Here is a 16,112-nt window from a genome sequence, read left to right on the forward strand (position 1 = left end):
TGTTAGCCAGGGTGGTCTCGATCTCCTGACCTTGTGATCCGCCCGTCTCGGCCTCCCAAAGTGCTGGGATTACAGGCTTGAGCCACCGCGCCTGGCGTGAAAGTGCTTTACAATGAGGGACAGCATAGTTAGAACATAAGCTTTATTCATTTTAATTTTTTTTTTTTTAAATTGAGATAGAGTCTTGTTCTGTTGCCCAGGCTGGAGTGCAGTAGTGTGATCTTGGCTCACTGCAACCTCCGCCACCTGGGTTCAAGTGATTCTCATGCCTCAGCCTCCCAAGTAACAGACTATAGACATGCATCACCACGCCCAGCTACTTTTTTTCTATTTTTATTAGAGACGGGGTTTTGCCATGTTGGCCAGGCTGATCTCAAACTCCTGACCTCAGGTGATCTGCCCTGGTTTCCTAAAGTGCTGGGATTACAGGCGTGAGCCACCGTGCCTGGCTAGAGAATAGGCTTTAGATCTTGACTGCCTTCAGCATTTCTAGCACAGTGACCTTAAGCAAGTCCTTTAACTTATCTGTGCTTCAGTTTCCTCATCCAGAAAATAGAGATTGTAATAGTAAGAACTACTGTATAGGGTGGTTCTGAGAAGTGCTTAGAGCAATGACTGATAAATAGTAAGTGCTGTATAAGTTCTTACTGTTAGTATTACAGTTGGCCCTTTGCATGCATAGGTTTTGCATACAGGGATTCAGCCAACCACAGACTGAAAAGATTAGGAAAAAAACTCCATAAAGATCCAAAAAGCAAAATTTGAATTTATCATACAACAAGTATGGCACTGAATCCACATGAATGAAGTGATGTGTAGGTATTGTGTTAGATAATATAAGTAATCTACAGATGATTTAAAGTATACAGGAAAATGTACATAGATTATATGGTTGGCTCCATGAATCAAAAATATTTGGGGAAAAAAGCAATAGACAATGATACAATAATACAAATTTTAAAAACCAGTATAGTATAGCAACTATTTACATAGTATTTATATTGTGTTAAGTATTATAAGTACTTTAGAAAGGATTTAATGTATAAAGGAGGATGTGCATAAATTGTATGCGAATATTGTGCCACTGTATATAAGTGACTTGAACATCTTGGATTTTGGTGTCCTATGGGAGTCCTAGAATCAATCTCCCACAGATACCGAGGGATGATTGTTAGAAAATATAGTGTAATGCTAATGAAAGTATAATAATATCATCATTGTTATTACTATCACTATTTTTATTACCACATTTCTCTTCTATGGGTTTCTGATAGAAAACCCTATTTAGTATAATATTTTTTTCTTCTTAAGGTTTTATTCTAGATAAATTGTTTAGAAACCAAAGAATTAGAAACTGCTTGTTGGGCATTTTAGATAAAACATAATATTTTATACTAGTGATTATTTTGTGCCTCTTCAAACTACTTCACAAATGTTATCATAGATGAAACTCACGGCAGAATCCCTAGAAAGTATATAGTTGCAGTGAAACAAAGGAATTCCTCTAAATTACAGTGGCAGAGCCAAGACTAAAATTGAGCTCTTCGGATTCCCTGTATAGTGCTGCTTTTTCCACAGCTCCATGCTAAATGCATTGTACAGAGCTCCCTTATAGCCCCTGAAAAAGTGATGGCCATCCTGGCAACCATGTCCTTAGGAGGCATAATAACCGTTGCATACAGAAAACCTAAAAACATGAAGTGGGAAGGACAGAAGAATGCTGTCAGGGTTTCCTGGCCAAAGGCCAGATACTCAGCATGGTGATGGAGCCTGGCCATGTTGCCTTCTCATGTCACAAATACCAGAAACCAGCCTAGGAACTTCCTTGTTGGTACTGATCCAAGAAGTGGGTGAGGTCAGACTTTATAATCCACCCAAAGTTAATGATGCCAGAAGTGATTTTGCCCACATTTTACTCATAAGAACAAGACTTAGAGTATCACCGTATTCTCTGTATGTTTTCCCATCGTCTAGGGAAGATCGAGTCTCAGAAGGAGCCGCTTTCAGGGTAGCTGGGCATTCTGGCATTTTCCACTGTAAACGTTACAGACATCTGGCAGAGTTGCTGTTTAAGCTTCTGCTTTCCAGTGGCTCTTTCCTCTTCTGCAAGCTGCTGAATGCAAAACAGATTAGAACTTGGCAAGCAATCCTTTTTCTGATTCCCCTGTGAAGTTTCTGTGAAGGGAGATAAACCCTTGCCGATGATAAACAGGAGGCAGAGAAGCTGTAGCTTTAGAAAGAAGCTGTGGCAAAGTCAAAGTGGCAAGAATTTGGAATTGACACATTTTCCCATCATGTCATGGGAAATAATTAGTTTTCATACAAGATGGTAATACACTGTACATTTATTTATAAATCCTCTAGTTCTCTTCCATGTTAGAAGTATTTTGAGATTACTAAAAAAGGATCACTGCTTTGATGTCTGGCAGGGCTAAACAGCCATCTAACAACATTGTTGTTATTACCTTCCATTTACATAGCTGCTTACTCTTTCAAAAGGGCTTCATTCACAAGTATGTTCTTATTTCATCTTCACAGAAATTTGAGTAGAATTAGGCAGGATTATTAGTGCCACCTCACAAATGAGGAATCTGTAGGTCAAATCTGTTAAAAGCCTTGCTAGAGGCCATCCAGGGACCTGAAGGCAGAGCTGGAACTACAGTTCAGGTCTCCTAACTCTCACTCCTTTGTTCCTCATCATTCACTGTTCTCAGGACCACATTTCAGTTCAGTTCATCTCTCATCTATTGACTACCCGCTATGTTTCAAACACTCTGTCAGTGCTAGAGTTACCAAGAATTGCCCTTAAGAAATTCATACTCAGAGAAGCAGAAATGTGAATAAATAATGTCACTACAGTAAGGTGCAGTGGAAGTGCAAGGGAAGAGTGCTTAACTCTGCCAAGTAAGTCAAGAAAGTTTCACAGAGAGAAGGACATTTAAATGATCAGTAGAAAGGTGCCAGCCTGATGTTGTCCGTGAGAGAGGCTGGAATTCCCAGGCTGGAGCACTCTTCCTGCCTCAGCCTCCTGAGTAGCTGGAACTACAGGTGTATGCCATCATGCCCAGCTGGCTTATTTATTGTCTAAATTAACTTATTACAGTTAATCAAGTTAAGGTTTTATTCGGTGAAGTTACCACCGTTATCCAAGATGAAATAATAAGACAGCTTTTATGTGCCAGGAACTTTTCTGAGCACTTGAATGTATTTAGCGCACTAATTCTAGCAACAATGCAAAGTAGGTACTATAATTAATCTCTGCTTTACAAATAAGATAACTGAGTCTCAGTAAGTTTAAGTGATTGATGTAACTGTTTTCCTGGAGCCTCTTACTCAGATAACTTTTTAGCTTAAAACAAAATTATGTCGTGTTTAGCATTTTTATGTAGCATGCTGTAAAATACGTTTTTGTGCTGACCTTGCCCTTTAAAAACATTCCTCTTGCACTTTTTGTTCGGGTAATGTTTTGCAACTTGTAGTTTATCAAACCTTGACTCTCTAGTGCCTCTCTCTTAAATGTTCTTCCACTCCACCCAACACCCCAGAAAAATTGTATTCCTTTCTTCAAGATTCAATTCAGTATCACCCCTGCCACGCACAGCTGCCCCTAAAAGCTTCCTTTGATTCCCTAACCTCCTTCAAAGTAGGAACCAAGTTTTTTCCTACCCTAATCCCTGGTACCTAGTACAGTGCCTGCTGTTGAGTGATATCTCAATATTATTTGTATGATTGAATGAATTAATGGACTTGAATAAATACATTTATTTTATTAAATTTTAAAAGATATAATTAACTTTCTGACGTCTTACTAAAGAAAATCAGCTAGTATTATAAGATATTCTGTAGAATAACATTCCTTACAGTTATGTTAAAAAAAAAACAAAACACAACCATTGACAGATGTAAAATTGCTTCCTTCATCTTGTAGATCCTCACTAAGGATTCAGTGACAATTAGCGTGGATGGTGTGGTCTATTACCGCGTTCAGAATGCAACCCTGGCTGTAGCAAATATCACCAATGCTGACTCAGCCACCCGTCTTTTGGCACAAACTACTCTGAGGAATGTTCTGGGCACCAAGAACCTTTCTCAGATCCTCTCTGACAGAGAAGAAATCGCACACAACATGCAGGTGGGGAGTGCGTCGATGCTGTTACCTCCCAAAAGTTGAAAAATGAAGCAAAGGGTCAATGGTTTTTTGAGAACCTTTTATTAATTCAAATTGTGGGGAGTCTGTGGCCTTTTATTTTCCTTCATCGTAAAATTTTTCAAATTTGGTGGGAGGGGAGATTTTTCACATTAGCGGTTCATGAGTTAATAACACTCATGCGTACAGTTTTTAAAAATTTTCTTCAGTGTGTATTTTTTTCCAGAATCAATAATAACCTTTTTGTTTAGAACAGAAGCTATTCTACAAGATAGTGTAGGTATTCCTAAAGCTTTATTCTGTGTGTGTCCCATGAATGATAACTGTTGTGCTTTCCAGCCTTTCTTGAGTTACATATATTCAGTTAAGCATAGCTTGTTCAGAAAAGACAGAGTGCTGTAAGTCTGGATTCTTGTTATTTGTATATACTTCGTTGTGGGTAAAATCTATGATCGTATTTGATATCCACAACAACCTATGAAATAGATGTGTGGTTTCATTCGCGTGACATTCTAAAGGGAGGAAGTTGAAGCACAAAGGAGTAATATGGCTTACACAGAGTCACATTAGCTCAGGAGTTGGCAAACTGTAGCCTACAGGCTGTAGTTTTTGTAAGTAAAGTTTGACTGGAGTATAGCCACAGCCATTTATTTATATATTATCCGTGGCTGCTTTTGACTACAACAGCTGGGTTAAATAGTTGAGACAGAGACTACAAATAAACAATCACTATATGGCCCTTTTAGAAGAAGCTTGCTAACCCCTGCATTAGCTTGCAAGCAACAGAATCAGGATCAGTGAGCTAGCCCCCCTGCATCACCATTCTTTCCACTACTCTCCCCAGCACCTTATCTCCTCCGAATCCCAGTGAATACAGCCTCTGTCGGCATCTGGGCTGAGCAGATTTAGCTTGTCTTCTCTCTTCCTAACAGTCTACTCTGGATGATGCCACTGATGCCTGGGGAATAAAGGTGGAGCGTGTGGAAATCAAGGATGTGAAACTACCTGTGCAGCTCCAGAGAGCTATGGCTGCAGAAGCAGAAGCGTCCCGTGAGGCCCGCGCCAAGGTAACATTTTCTTAAAACTTGTTTGTCTTACTGAGTTTTCTCTTTTATTAATAATTATAAAAAAGTGAAACATGTTTGTTGTAAAAGATTGAAATAATCTTGAAGTGGTAAATTCGTAGAAGTGAAAGCCCTCCCTGTAACTTCAAATCATATTCCCCCAGAGGTCAGTACTCTTATTTATTTATTTATTTATTTTGAGACGGAGTCTCGCTCTGTCGCCCAGGCTGGAGTGCAGTGGCCGGATCTCAGCTCACTGCAAGCTCCGCCTCCCGGGTTCACGCCATTCTCCTGCCTCAGCCTCCCGACTATCTGGGACTACAGGCGCCCGCCACATCGCCCGGCTAGTTTTTTGTATTTTTTTTAGTAGAGACGGGGTTTCACCGTGTTAGCCAGGATGGTCTCGATCTCCTGACCTCGTGATCCGCCCGTCTCGGCCTCCCAAAGTGCTGGGATTACAGGCTTGAGCCACTGCGCCCGGCCGAGGTCACCACTCTTAACAGTTGAGTGTATTTGGATTTTATTTGACCAGGTTTTTGGATTACTGGCTTGTTCGTTTTACAAAAGTAGGGTTATACTGCACATGTTGTTCTGTGCTCTGCTTTTTTCATTTAATATCAGTATCTATGGGCATATCAGTACATATAGACTTACCTCATTCTTTTATGACTGTGTGTACCGTACTTTATTCTCCCAATTCATCATTAAGGATAAATTAACAATTCCAGCTTCGGGGCAAGTGGGTCATCATTCCATCCATACCACCCATCCCTTACTTATTTTTGGCTTCTTTTTTGTTCTTTTTCTTTTCTCTGGATCTTTTTCCCTTTTACTGTTTCCTATTCCTCATTCTCTCTTTTCCTCTTGTTTATATTCTCTTACTTTGACATCTGCCTTTTTTCTTCCTTCTTTTCATCATCATCTGCCAATGTCTTAGCCCTGCATGGGTGGCATGGCCCCTCTGGGAGGCACTGAGGAAATATTTGTTAATCTAACCTAGAAAAGAGTATCTTTAAAGATGATAATGTGTAAAAGTTCAGGGATATCTCACCAAACCCAAGGGTAGGAAGTAGGGGCAAGTCTCACCAAAACAGGAACCAGAAGGCAGTTCAGGGAACTAGTCATTCCCTTTCCTGTGCTACATGTCACTGTAGATAGCTTGTGGTGGAGAATGTCTAGCTCCCAGGTTTACGTGTCTGCCAGGTGAACACTAAAGAACACAGACCAGCCCTAATTCCACATTCACGGAAGAGAGATTCTTTTTGGTCCAACTTTGGTCAAAGTGCAAAGATAGCATAATAATATGGTTCCACAGCCCTATGCCTGTGAATGGGTTGAAGAAGAGAAGCAGTTTTCATCGGAGGAGTTGCTGTGGACTGGACAAATCTCCCAAGACACAAGGAGCAAACCAATTTGTTATTGTTAGAAAATAGTAGTAGCTGGTGGTAACTGGCTGACCACAGAACCCTGTTCTTTTGTTAGGATGCCCTTTAAACCACAAACTGGTCACTATAATTTCTTAGCCAGCATCAAATAGGATAGTAGCTCATTTGGCATGTGACTTCAGAATTTTCTATTAACCAGAGTGTTTAGGTTTGCCTAATAGGATCATTGTTGCTTTGTGATGATAACCTGATAGTACTGCAGAACCCTCAAGTGCCTTCTTTCAAAATCATTACATTTAGAAGATTAAATTATGTTTACGATGTTATTAAATGTGCCCTATCATCTAATTGTTTTGAAAATTAGGAATTGCTTTTAACTAGAATATGTTATTAGCCAAAAGCCTCATTTCCAAACCAGATTGAATAGTAGAATGTACCATACATATACTATATAGAATGTCAGAGCCCAAAGGATCCTCAGAGATTATCTTCCATAGGTGGCAAATACCTAGCCCAGATGCTACCACTCCATCCTGCTATTGCCATGCTAGTAATTAACCATGGCACTGTTTTCCACTGAGCTTAGACTTGGCCTCAGAATCCTTCTACAGCAGTCCAGGTAACAACCCTCAACTGCTTAGAGTTAGCTCTAAAAAACAAAACTTGAGGCCGAGCTCACATCTATAATCCCAGCACTTTGGGAGGCTGAGGTGGGTAGATCACCTGAGGTGAGGAGTTCAAGACCAGCCTGGCCAACGTGGTGAAACCCCGTCTTTACTAAAAATACAAAAAGTAGCCCGGTGTGGTGGCAGGCACCTATAATCCCAGCTACTTGGGAGGCTGAGACAGGAGAATTGCTTGAACCCTGGGGGTGGAGGTTGCAGTGAGCTAAGATTGTGCCACTGCACTTTAGCCTGGGTGATAGAGCAAGACTCCTCAAAAAAATTAAATTAAATTAAAAATTAAATAATAAAAACGTTAAAAAAAAATGAAACTTGTTTGCCATTCCACTATTCAAAGGAAAAATTGAAGCCCAGAAAAGTTAAGTGACATCTGCAAGGTCACACAGTTGATTAGTGGCAGTGGAAATTAGAATTCCCCTCTGCTCCTCACTGCCTCCTCTAGGACTGACTTCCCAGGATGGGCTATGAGCCTTTTCCATAGCATTCTTAAGAGTTTGGAAAGAAAGTTTCTATCTTCCCTTTATAACAGTAAGAAAAGAGAGAAGAAACCGCTTAGAATTGTGAATTGCCATACTCCCATTTGGACGGGGCTGTAGGGTTAGTCTAGAAGCAGGCTCATGAACCCGGGCAGCGACTGCCTTGGAGTTCACACATAGAATCACAATGAGCCTAGCCCTTCTGTAAAACACAGTAACCCTGCAACAACCATAGGCTTATTGTCTTGAAATTCTCATGGAAAATAGGGCGGTCACAGTTTCTTCAACAAATAAATTGCACAGGAAAGGTGAGATAGAGTGGAAGAAACTAAAGATTAAGAGACTTTACAGAAAAATTCCTTAGGTTCATTAGCCATCTGGGAAATGCAAATTCACATTATAAGCAGATGTCACACTAGACAGCTATCAGAATGGCCTGAAAAGAACGGAAAAGAACCCAGTGTGGGTGAGAGAGGAACTTGAACTCTCATATTCTGCTGGTGGCAGTGTAACTTAATACAACCACTTTGGAAAACAGTCTGGCAACGTCTATTCAAACTGAACATTTGTGTATGCTATGAGCCAGCAGCTCCAACTCCTAACTATAAATCTAACAGAAATGCACTCATATGTTTACCAAGGTATGTACTAGAATGTTCACACCAGCACATTGAGCCAAACTATAGAATATCCAAATGTCCATTCCTAGCTGAATGGATGAAGTCTGGTTTATTCACACATAGGCATACTACGTAGCAAAGAGAATGAATGTAAGTGCTCACACATATAATTTGAGTGAAAGAAACCAGTCACAGAAGAAGACAGATTCTCCCATGTGTTTCTCTGTATGTTAGGTTTGGTTTTTAAAGTGTTTAGACCAGCTTTTAGTGGCTTGAAATGTAATCTCTTTTGTGTTTGCATCATCTTTTGTTTCCTTTTCATAACTCTCAGAAAAACACCTGGCACATGCTTTTGGGCTCATGTTTCTGGGTGTAGAAGTCTATCAATTGAGAGGGTGGAGTGCAGAAATACAGATCACCTTTCTCTGCCCTTTCCTCTGCCCAGACCACCTGGTCTACAGAAGGGACAGGTAGCACCAATTTGACATACATGAAAATGCCAGACTTTAAAATGATATTCTGTAAATATAAAATGTTGATTGCTATGAGATTACTACACATTGGACAAAAACTGTGCACACCCACAAATAGCTTGCTTTGCTCTCTAAGATCCTATCAACAGAGTGTACTTGGCCTGTATTTAGACAAAGCCGGTGGTGTTGTTTACATCTTTGGCAGCTTGCTCAGTGTGGCTTTTCTATGAACAAAATGTATGCCCAGCCCGTTGGGTCTGGCTTCTCAGCCAAGCAATTATGTATTGATTGGTGGTAGGAAATGAGGTATCTTTCCAGCTGGTCCATGTCCAAAGAAAAAAGTGCCTAATTGGACATCTGAGATGAAATGGAAAAAATCAGAGCCTACTGCTGTCATAGCAGGGGATTTCTGATGTATTCTCTCTAGTGCCTACCTTGGAATACAGTTCTGTGGTTTTCTTTGAGCAGAGCTGACCCTTGTTCCCGCAGGACGTGATGGGTGGCTTTGATAAATTAGGTTTTTACCCTATAAACTAGATGCTTTCTCTCAGTGAGTACCGTATTCTGTATCCTATCTCCATTAATGGCACTAACCTATGCAACCAAAACCTAGAAACCTGGGTCTCAGCCTCTGTCCCCCTTTCCTCCTCCTACCTAGTTTCCAAATTCCATTGATTCGCCCTCCTTCAGGGAGGCAGAATAGCTCCCCAAACCATTTCATTCTGTGTCCCCACCACCTGTGAATCACACCACCCACTCTAAAGCGGTTCCACTAGCAGCTTTCACTGCCTTCTCTTCTAACCTCAGACATCCATCAGAGAGTTTTTTCAAACTAGATCTGATGGAGGTTATTATCTGCTTAAAATCGTTCTGCAGTTTCCCATTGCCCACAGAATGAAGACCAAACACCCTGGCCCGTCACTGCCCTTCAGAACCCGGCCCCATTCATCCCTCACCTTTCCCCTCTTCCTGCCATAGCATTCAGCTATTGACAGTTTTCTGGAATATACCATTTTTATACCTCTTTACCATTTCATGTGTTCTGCCTAAAATATTCTTCCTCATCTTTTTCTAATCAGCAAACATTTTATCATTTAATATTCAACTTCTATAACCTCACCACGTCACCCTCTGGAAAAGCTTCTTTCTTCTGTGTGCTAGCACTGTGCCTTGTACATATATCTGTCAGCATTTATCACACCAGAATGAAATGATCTACTTCCATGTCTGCCTTCCCTACCTGACCAGGAGCTGAAGAAGGCTAGGGATTCCACTCTATCCCTAGCTTCTCCTACACAGGGCTTAAGGCCCCCAATTTGCTGTGTAAGTGAATGAAATTTCACTGGGCATAAGACCATTGCCTCCAATTCTGATATTCGTGGAGTATTATGGACCACTAATTTTTCAGGATTCAAGTGAGGATAATAACCTGGAGAAACTGTACTTTAAATCTTGAAAATTATGGTATCTTAATACCTTTCCTTCTCCTAGGATTATGAATTAAAGTAACTACTTTGAATCTTTTGTGCATTAAAGCACAGTTGGACCCGAAAATCAGGTCTTGCCATTCCTCTGTAATAACCCCCTTTATTCCTTTAACACTTTATATACTTTCTCTGTCTTTCTCACAAGTGGTCCTCTGAAGTACATGTTAGTCTGCTTTAAGAATGGGAAACTGAGGTTCAGGATGTTCAGTAACCTCTCTGAGGACATTCGGCTGGTAAATGTTAGATTTGGGATTTGAACTCAAGTCCATTTGACTCCAGAGCTCCTGTTCTCTCCACTGCTCGAGTGATCTTCAAACTTTTTCGCCTGTGAAACCCCTTACAGAATTTAGAAAAACTATAAAGCCCATCAAACATTTTAAATTGGCATGTAAAAATTTTCATCTTGAATTTATGTACTTGCCAAGAATATAATTCATGGCATGTTGTAAATATTGACATTTTAAAATAAAACTGTTAACATCATTCTTTTAAATGTACCCAATGAGAAATAATAATGATGTAGTTATCCATTAAAAATATGTAAGTAAACTCTTAACGGTCAGGAGCTTTTTATTGTTTTTTTTTTTCTTCTTCTTCTTAAACCTAAGTTTTTTATTGCACCTTCACTTCCCCCAGATTCTTTTCCTAACGTATATTTTGTCATGAATTATTTTATTAACCTACTGCAACACATTTAGTCCATAAATTAGAATTAATTTTTAAAAATTTCCTGTAACTAAAAACAAGGTTCTACAAACATTTCAGAATTTCTCCTAAATAAGAAGTCATTTTTTTTTTTTTTTTTTTTGAGACAGAGTCTCATTCTGTCACCCAAGCTGGAGTGCAGTGGCATGATCTTGGCTCACTGCAACCTCCCGGGTTCAAGCAATTCTCCTGTCTCAGCCTCTCAGGTAGCTGGATTTACAGGTGCTTGCCACAATGCCTGCCTAATTTTTATACTTTTAGTGGAGACGGGGTTTTGCCATGTTGGCCAGGCTGGTCTCGAACTCCTGACCTCAAGTGATCTGCCCACCTTGGCCTCCCAAAGTTTTGGGATTACAGGTGTGAGCCACTGCACCCAGTACAAGAAGTTGATGTTTACTAGAAATGCTTGTCTTCATAAGACGAATGAGAATTAAATTGTACATGTATAGATGGCTGTTGTTTAATGCTAGAATGAGACAGGATTCAGCATCAGTTTTATTCCTATTTTTCATTTTTATAGCTATAAGGACTTTGAAACCTTATTTACATAAATAAGTAGATGGAAATGGAAGTTTTGTTCAAAGTAGTATCATACAGTTCTTAGCACTCCCTTTGAATTTATGCGCTAAAAAAATCACATCACAGTCTTTCATCAAAAAATATTTATAACGACCTGTCAGCTTTCAGTTTAGTAAGGTACTCATCAGAGAATTGGAAATCCTCCTGACTTGCAAAAGGATTTGCATGCAGTCATTAAAGTTACTTGGTTTCTCAATCCTGCTCAGTATTTTGAATTATCCCTTTGTTACCTTGGAAAATGGGAGAAAGGCAGTAGTAAAAGAGTATGTCTTGGCTGGGCGTGGTGGCTCACGCTTGTAATCCAGCACTTTGGGAGTCCGAGGCAGGCGGATCACTAGGTCAGGAGATCGAGACCATCCTGACCAACACGGTGAAACCCCGTCTCTACTAAAAATACAAAAAATTAGCCGGGCGAGGTGGCGGGCGCCTGTAGTCCCAGCTACTTGGGAGGCTGAGGCAGGAGAATGGTGTGAACCCGGCAATTGGAGCTTGCAGTGAGCCAAGATTTTGCCACTGCACTCCAGCCTGGGCGACAGAGTGAGACTCCGTCTCAAAAAATAAATAAATAAAAATAAAAAAAGAGAATGTCTTGATCCAGGCACTACTCAGGCAAGTCAGTTTTAGAAAAAGAAGCGTATGGAAACTGAGTATGTAGAAACTGATTTCCTTAAAACTCTTCTGGCGTACACCCTGGAAAGTTTTGTGGACCACTTGAGGTATACGCACCCCAGGTTAAAGAGTGCTGCGTGTCACCATGTGGTTTTCTCCAGTTCAACCTCTCCTTTCACCTCTCCATAGGTTATTGCAGCCGAAGGAGAAATGAATGCATCCAGGGCTCTGAAAGAAGCCTCCATGGTCATCACTGAATCTCCTGCAGCCCTTCAGCTCCGGTACCTGCAGACACTGACCACCATTGCTGCTGAGAAAAACTCAACAATTGTCTTCCCTCTGCCCATAGATATGCTGCAAGGAATCATAGGGGCAAAACACGGCCATCTAGGCTAGCATAGAAATGAGCGCTACCCTTCCAAGGATGAAGTGGGGGACCAAATGAGCCTTTAACTCATAAAAAGAGGGTAGGGCTTTTCCTTTTCCATATGTCAATTGTGGTGTTCCCAGAATGCATAGCAGTTATAAAAATAGGTGAAAGAATTGTTAGCTTGTAAATACTGAGAGATTGGTGATTATAGAAGGTAATCTGTTAGTCTTAAAATAGTTAAAAGTTTGTATGTTTAGATTATTACGTAGTAGGTTAGATCCCTCTTGTTTTGACTTCCACTGACTCATTCTGAACCCCCTAAGCACCCAGGCCAGAGGCAACCTGGGCTGTAACTGCCACCTGACACTGCTGACTGGATAAATGCTTTGCAGAAAGGGATGACCTTACACCACAGCCAGCTTCTCTAGGTCAAACGTGCCTTACTGCGGAGCCGGAGAGTCTTTTTTTTTTTTTTTTTTTTGAGATGAAGTTTCACTCTTGTTGCACAGGCTGGTGTGCAATAGCATGATCTCAGCTCACTGCAACCTCCACCTCCCAGGTTCAGGAGATTCTCCTGCCTCAGCCTCTCCAGTAGCTGGGATTACAGGCTCATGCCACCACGCCCAGCTAATTTTTGTATTTTTTTTTTTTTTTTTAGTAGAGATGGGGTTTCACCATGTTGATCAGACTAGTCACGAACTCCTAACCTCGGGTGATCCACCCACCTCTGCCTCTCAAAGTGCTGGGATTACAGGCATGAGCTACCGCGCCTGGCGCAGAGTCTTAATTAAGAAAATTCGCCTAATGTTCATTTATTTTCTAAATCCAGACCATGTTTCAGAATAATCCTTATTTGAGAGTAGCCATTTCTTGCCTATACTTGTCAGAACCAGCAATAGTCAAGACTAATGAAAAAGATTACTCTAACCCTTCAAAGACTTTTAAATTCACTACTATAGTGGTCATTTAAAAAATACATCCATGTTTTAACTTCTTTGAGCGTTCTTTGTGAGTAAATGATTCCTCTGTGTTCTGCCTTTCAAACTAGCTAAATAGTTGTCACAAAAGTGCTTTTTTCTCACTGTTGCCTATTTTCATATATCAGGTTTTAAATAGTTTTAATTTTGTAATAAAATTTTCTCTACGTTCTATATGCAATTGTTATATATCCATTTGAATAGCTTAAGGACTAAAATACTTTTTTAAGAGATAACTTCAGGAAACCATTATATTTTACTATCTGCATGCTGTTAACTGTGGGACACTGTGAAATATCTTGATTACAAACCTATTCATTACATAGTATAAGGAATTCACAATGTATTGACTATATAATGTCTAATTATCTTGGGCAGATACTGTCAAACTTTACGATATCTATATAGACGTAGATCTTTTTAAACTTACCTAGTCATTCTTCTGTCATGTATATTGATGCTGAAAGAGGAACTGGTCAGCTTCTCTGGACAGCAATTTCTTAGTCTATAATATTAGGAGACATCTTCTGTTTTGCAAATGTCTATGAATCTGAGCAACCTGGCATTCTATTTACTGGCAAGAAAGCTGGCAGGTGACATTTGTAACATTTCCTCTTTGAGACTCTGAGTTCACCTAGAGAAGTCTAAGAATAACAGCTTTCTTTCCCAGCACGAGCCTTTATAGCTATCCTTAGCTGAACCACTGTGTCCATCCAGCCAATGGATGTCCCTTCCCCTGTACCCCAATTTCAAGCTTATTTTAGGAAGCCTTGAACTACCATGTATCCTGGCTCCTAGCTGAGTTTATTAGAGGTATGGAGCAGTGCAACTTAAACTCAAGTTGCACTTATATATTGAATTTTAAAATGATGGTTTTATCCGTTGTGTGAGGTGGCTTACCCTTGAGGACCGGGAGGCTCCATATCCTGGCTGAAAATCTCTTCCGCAACTTAAGAGTAACAGTGCTTTTGGATCCTTGAGTTCTCCTGTCTCCAGATAGCAAATGACCTTGACTTTTCTGCCTTGTGAATTCATAGTCCAATAGGTTGAAGTTAAATCACTTGGGAGGGACGCATAGCAGGAGCTCTAGGAACACAGTGCCAGTGCAGGAGTTTTTCTAGGTGGCCTCCCTTTCCAACAATGTACATAATAAAGTGTATGCACTTTTACTAATATTTTTGGGGTGAGAGTCTGTTTCGTTCTGCATTGAGTGTATGTGGATTTCCATTTGCAGAAGTAGTACGTTAGATCTTCTGCTTCTGAGCTGGCTGGTTGGCTTCTCGTGTGCTTTGTGGGCCAGGGGAAGGGGACAGGCTGCTGTGGGCCATCTGCTGTCTCCCAGGTTCAGGCACCCTCTGGTGCACCAGCCCACACATTTTCCCTGGGGAGTTAGAGATCCACGCACACCCCCACCACCACAAAGCTTTAACTGGCTTCATTTCCGTTTGCCTTCCTCCAAACGGGACAGGAACCCACTTCTTGCTGTCATCCAGTTAATCACATAGACATAACTTTTACTTAAAAAGAAAGAAAGAATGATAAAAAAAACCAATGTGTTTTACCTGCAACATCTGACCTTTGAAGAACTGTCTTGAATTAGTGGCTACCATTTGGAAGCACCAGTTGCTTAGCTCTGTGCACAAATACGTGTACGTACATTCTGTCATTTTATCCCAAAATAGCTTCATAGACACTTTATTATCACCATTTTGTAGATGAGGACACTGAGGCTCAAAGGTTAAAACAACCAAAGTCACAAGGTTAGAAAGGAAGAGAGCTAGAATTCAAACCCAGATCTGTCTAATGCCAAAGATGTGTGAAGTGTATCAGTGTATCTTCATGTGACACTGCCTCTAGTGTCCCCATCCACACACCACCACACCATTTTGTAGATCACAACTTTTCCCAAGACTATCGAAGTTTGTTTACATTCACACCTAAGCAGGCCCTAAACTTAAAAGTTTTGTTTTGGGCCATCTGATTCAGCCAGAGTTCACTATGAAAAGAGGAGAGTCGATTGGGCATTTGTTTGTCTGTTTGTTTGTTTTGTTTGTTTGTTTTGAGACGAAGTCTCGCTCTTGTCACCCGGGCTGAAGTGCAATGGCACGATCTCAACTCACTGCAGCCTCCGCCTCCTGGGTTCAAGCGATTCTTCTGCCTCAGCCTCTGGAGTAGCTGGGATTACAGGCGCCTGTCACCATGTCTGGCTAATTTTTGTATTTTTAGTAGAGACGGGGTTTCACCATGTTGGCCAGGCTGGTCTCGAACTCCTGACTTCAGGTGATCTGCCTGCCAAAGTGCTGGGATTACAGGCGTGAGCCACCGCGCCCGGCCCGATTGGGCATTTGTAACCACAAATGTCTTAACACACTGTCCTGAGCAGGAGGAAACCAGTGTCCTGTAGACTTTCAGCTTATGTAGCCTTTTAAAATATATCATTTCTTGTGATACTCACAAACCTGGTCTCCCAGTTACTTGGCTAGTAAATGGTGAATCCAGTGCCCCTTCCCCTACTTTCAACAGCAAACCCCTTTTTT

General features: G+C 40.8%; 1 protein-coding gene across 6 annotated transcripts in view; it reads left to right on the forward strand.

Annotated features, from left to right (window-relative positions):
* Positions 1–14,750, forward strand: part of STOM (stomatin) — a 31,952-nt gene extending 17,202 nt beyond the window's left edge. For 2 of the 6 annotated variants that reach the window (XM_011989487.1, XM_011989484.1), the window contains 3 exons: positions 3,929–4,132; positions 5,080–5,214; positions 12,418–14,750. In XM_011989487.1, coding sequence (XP_011844877.1) covers positions 3,929–4,132; positions 5,080–5,214; positions 12,418–12,624 — 546 coding nt within the window. In that variant the 3' untranslated portion in view covers positions 12,625–14,750. Of the gene's footprint in view, positions 1–3,928; positions 4,133–5,079; positions 5,215–9,294; positions 9,302–12,417 lie in introns of all 6 variants that reach the window. The other 4 variants (XM_011989486.1, XM_011989488.1, XM_011989489.1 and 1 more) reach the window with 4 other exon arrangements.
* The last annotated feature ends 1,362 nt before the right edge of the window (positions 14,751–16,112 follow it).

The sequence above is a fragment of the Mandrillus leucophaeus genome, unplaced genomic scaffold, assembly GCF_000951045.1.
Source record: "Mandrillus leucophaeus isolate KB7577 unplaced genomic scaffold, Mleu.le_1.0 Scaffold354, whole genome shotgun sequence".
In the NCBI taxonomy this organism is placed as follows: domain Eukaryota; kingdom Metazoa; phylum Chordata; class Mammalia; order Primates; family Cercopithecidae; genus Mandrillus; species Mandrillus leucophaeus.